General features: G+C 43.4%; 1 protein-coding gene across 1 annotated transcript; it reads right to left on the reverse strand.

Annotated features, from left to right (window-relative positions):
• Window positions 1-875: 875 nt before the first annotated feature.
• LOC120940245 (protein ALP1-like) lies at window positions 876-3,382 on the reverse strand. The gene is made up of 2 exons (XM_040352974.1): window positions 3,347-3,382; window positions 876-1,850 (listed from the first exon to the last, which is right to left on the reverse strand). Exon 2 carries the CDS (start codon window positions 1,607-1,609, stop codon window positions 971-973), a length of 639 nt encoding a protein of 212 aa, XP_040208908.1. The 5' UTR covers window positions 1,610-1,850; window positions 3,347-3,382; the 3' UTR covers window positions 876-970.
• Between the last annotated feature and the right edge of the window lie 1,040 nt (window positions 3,383-4,422).

Genomic DNA, 4,422 nt, shown 5'->3' on the forward strand with positions numbered 1-4,422 from the left:
CCACCCGTTGGGACGCTTGGTGTTCAATTGGGAGCCAAATCTATGAGAACTGGGCACGGATAAATAAGTTCCATGATAGCAAAGGTAAACTCTATCAAAAAACATAACAGAAATACAAAATGCCACTAATGAAATAATGGAATGATTGTTTGTCGTTACAGTAGGCATTTATTACCGTACCAATATGCTGTTAAGTTTAAAAATGTGTCTTTACAAATATGACTATTGTGCGGTCATGCGACATGGCTTATAAACATAAATTGCGTTCTCTTCTTCCCACAAATAGAGCTTATTAATGGTGATATTTGATCCCCTCTGTGATTTTTAATAATCCAACAATGTAGTGACATTTTTCAAAAAAAATATTATTTTACACATCTTTAATCTAAAAAAAAAAAAAAAAAAAATTCAATCGACCTAGCGACTACAGCGGCAGGTGGGGACGGGGGCTACCCAGGACCTTAAACTAAACTGCCTGCAGTGATCAGTAAATATATGTTCACTGCATTCATTGATACTGTGACAAGGGGATGGGGGAGTGGATTGGAGATCCAAAAGGGGATTGTGCCTACGTGTACTGGTGTCAGTGTCATCACTTCCCTCTTCCTGTGTTTACACAGGAGGAGAAAGTGACACGCAAGGGGGACACATATAGAGCCACTTAACCCCCGGATGTACCCTGGGGGTCCTGATCGGACCCCCAACCCACGTCTAGGTGGTCACTTACAGGCCCTTTATTAGACCACAGAATAAATACATAAACTAAGTTTACAATTGATAGAATGTCACTAATATAAAATGGCACACAATATGATAGGGCTATTGAACCCAATGATAAAACTGTATCAAAATAAAATTAGAATGAGACTTCTTAAAACATGAATCATTTTTTATTTTGTTTCCGCAAAACAGCATAGTAAAGATTATATTTCACAAAATAAGCGTGTCAAAAGCTGAAAAGTTCAATAAATTAAATGGAATTGAGCTGCCAAGGGACCTGCCCTTCAGGAGAGACAAAGTATGCCGCATACTGTTCACGGACATGTGTCCCCTGTGTGTTCCCACGTACACCAGTCCAATGAGCTCTTTCCAGAGTCTCATGGACTGGCTCCTCGTAATCTAGACCATCGCGCTGCCTGACAAAATTGTGCAAGGCACACGCCGCTTCTACAGCACTAATGGCATTTTGCATGTTTAGTACAATCGGTGTGTGGAGAACCCTCCACTTGTTCGCCAAAATTCCAAAAGCACACTCAACTACGCGTCGTGCTCTGCTAAGCCGATAGTTGAATATGCGTTTGTCTTCGTTCAGATTATGTCCTGAATAAGGCCGAAGTAGGTGTGTGTTCAGAGCAAAAGCCTCATCACCCACAAAGACACTTGGTAGGGGAGGGCCGTTTGTGCCCGGGAGTGGACTATTTTGTGGAAGGTCCAGACCATCCGTTCGAAGTAATTGCCCAAAAGAGGAGTTCCCAAAAATCGCTGAGTCTGCACTACTTCCATAGGAACCAATGTCAATATAGGTAAAACAATAATTGGCATCAGCCACAGCCATTAAGACGAATGAAAAGTATTTCTTATAATTGAAATACTGGCTCCCACTAGCCATGGGCTTAACAATCCTGATGTGTTTCCCATCGATCGCTCCTAGACAATTCGGAAAGTTACAGCGTTCCCAGAATACTTCGGAAATTTTTTCCCAGTCCTCTGCTGCCGGTTTTTTAAACACAATGGGTTTCAGGACTTCCCAAATGGCACTGCAGGTGTCCCGAATTATATAACTGGCAGTAGATCTTCCAATACGAAACGAGTAATGCAGACTTGCAATCGATTGTCCAGTTGATAGATACCTACAAAGAAAATAATATATATTATTTTATTTTATTTTTTACAGTGAAAATGCTAAAACTCAAATGGAAGAGCATACGGGACGCCTACGCTCGCCAGCTGAGGGCACAGCGGGAGCAGCGGCGAAGTGGAAGTGGAGCATGTTCGGTAAAAGAATACGTTCACGCAAAGGAATTGGAGTTTCTGAGACCGGTGCTGGATTTGGGGAGGTAAACCATTATCTGTACTTTGCTCGGTAAACCAAATGTTTAAAATTATTTTTGAATACATGATTTCTTTTTTCAGTACTGAAAGCTGCTGGGACGAGGCTGCCACAGCTGTAGTAGACATTGGGGACAGAGAGAGCTTGGCATCGGGGGATCAAGCGATGGCTACTCTTGAGCCGGAACCGCAGCACTCCGAGGCATCAAATTCGAATGCGACGAGACCACTTGCAGAGCAGTCCCCAGTTAACATCGCGCATATTGGACCTCCGCATGCTCTGCGTAGGAGGGCTCCTGCTCCGGATCCAGCCCTGGATCGTATGTTGGACATTATGACAAACATGTCTGACCGCATGAACAATAGATCATATGGCCAAAATGTAGCAAAATGTCTGGGGGAACTAATCGATAAAGTTCCCCCAAATCTGCAAACGGTGGTGCTGGCCTGTACGGTTAGATACATCTCGACATTTATACCCCCGACAGAAGCTGACGATTTATCAGAACCACCACCACCCTATGGCCCATATGCCAATAAACGGACCGAGCATGTCCCAGCACCACCCACGACCCATTTCTCCCCACCACCCGTTACCCTTTGGACAGGACCACAGCTTTCCGACCAACCTCCTCGACCGACACCACCACCGACTTCTGCTCACCATCCTTTGACCACCACTCTATCTCATTTACCTCCTGTGCCAACACCTTCCACTCACACTTCTCTGAATCCTTTTCCTTATACACAACCTTCTTCTTACCACCCTCATTCTCCTTTTCCTCATCTCTCAACACCACCTGTCACATACACTACTCTGCCTCCTACAACACTTTCTTCTTACCACCCACCACCTTCTACTTACCCTGCGACAACGACTACACCTACATCACATTACCCACATCGACCGAGACAATCGACTTTCAGGAATGCCCCAACACGAACACCACCACCACCACAAGCAACACCACCTTCCAATTGGTCAGGGGAAGACAGCACCACCTCCACTTGGCCCCCTTTTGCCCACGCACTGTCGGTCGCCATGTCACCGCACGGGGAAGAGGACTCCTCCCCAAATTTACATCAATTGTAATTAAGGAATATGTGTAAAACATATAGGCACTTTGTGTATATTTTCCTAATAAAAAAAAAATGACCCAATGTTTTGGTTGGTTAAAATATTAAAATAATTTTGTTCCTACAGAATTTTTGTTTGGTTTTTATTACACATATATATATATATATATATATATATATAATAGAGTGTATTACATTCAAAGCGCTAAATAAAAATTACCTCAGTGTTATGATAAGTCGCTCCACAGGGGGGATACAGTTGCGGAAGTAGGTGTCCATCCTCTGCAATCTGTTGATCAACAATTCCAGCAACTCATCAAAGCTGTAAAGGAAAATGAAATTTAAAATTGGCAATGGAATGGTACTAGGGTTGCCACCTTTCCGGGATTCGCCAGAACAGTTCGGGTTTGGAATCATGTGTCCGGGTTTCAGATTGCCTGACACTCTGACAGATTTTTCTGACCAGACTATGGATTTCCGGCAGGGTTAATGGCTGCAGGGGATGAAAACTTACAACCCAGCAGCCACAGATATACCAGGATGAGATGTGCTATCTGCCAAGGGGTGAGTGAGCTCACCCTCCATCGCTGTCTGACAGAAGCACCCCCCCCCCCCTTTCTCTATCCTGCCTCTTGGTGAGTACACTAGGATAAATCAGAGTTCTCACATTGGAGTCCTCTCCGTACATCAGAGATCTCGGTTTCCCCCTTAGATCATGGTTCACAGAGCATCCCTTATGTCTGAGTATCTTGAGGTCTCGCTTCAATCAGATTATGTTGGTTAACCCATACAGTGAAAGGGAAATCTGGGAGTTGATATGTAAAAGGGTGACTGTAATGTAAAGGGGGACTCTGTGCACTGTAATGTAAAGGGGGACTCTGTGCACTGTAATGTAAAGGGGGAACTCTGTGGACTCTAATGTAAAGGGGGAACTCTGTGGACTCTAATGTAAAGGGGGAACTCTGTGGACTCTAATGTAAAGGGGGAACTCTGTGGACTCTAATGTAAAGGGGGAACTCTGTGGACTCTAATGTAAAGGGGGAACTCTGTGGACGCTAATGTAAAGGGGGAACTCTGTGCACTGCAATGGAAAGGGGACTATTTTTATTATATTCATATGATTAGAAATGTAAAATACTAACAAAATATATGTATAGTTCATAGTATTAAAAAAAATAGTTGTGCACCGCAGAAGTGTACATGTTTGACTTGAAGAAAAGGTGGCAACCCAAATGGTACAATGTAAAAAATAAATGATTCCAGATCATTTTTTACTAACCTTTTTATGGACATTCT

Source organism: Rana temporaria, chromosome 5, assembly GCF_905171775.1.
Source record: "Rana temporaria chromosome 5, aRanTem1.1, whole genome shotgun sequence".
In the NCBI taxonomy this organism is placed as follows: Eukaryota; Metazoa; Chordata; class Amphibia; order Anura; family Ranidae; genus Rana; species Rana temporaria.

Bases quoted from the DNA above. Each gene is read 5' to 3' on its own strand.
- LOC120940245 (XM_040352974.1), bottom strand. From the start codon at position 1,609: ATGGCTAGTGGGAGCCAGTATTTCAATTATAAGAAATACTTTTCATTC.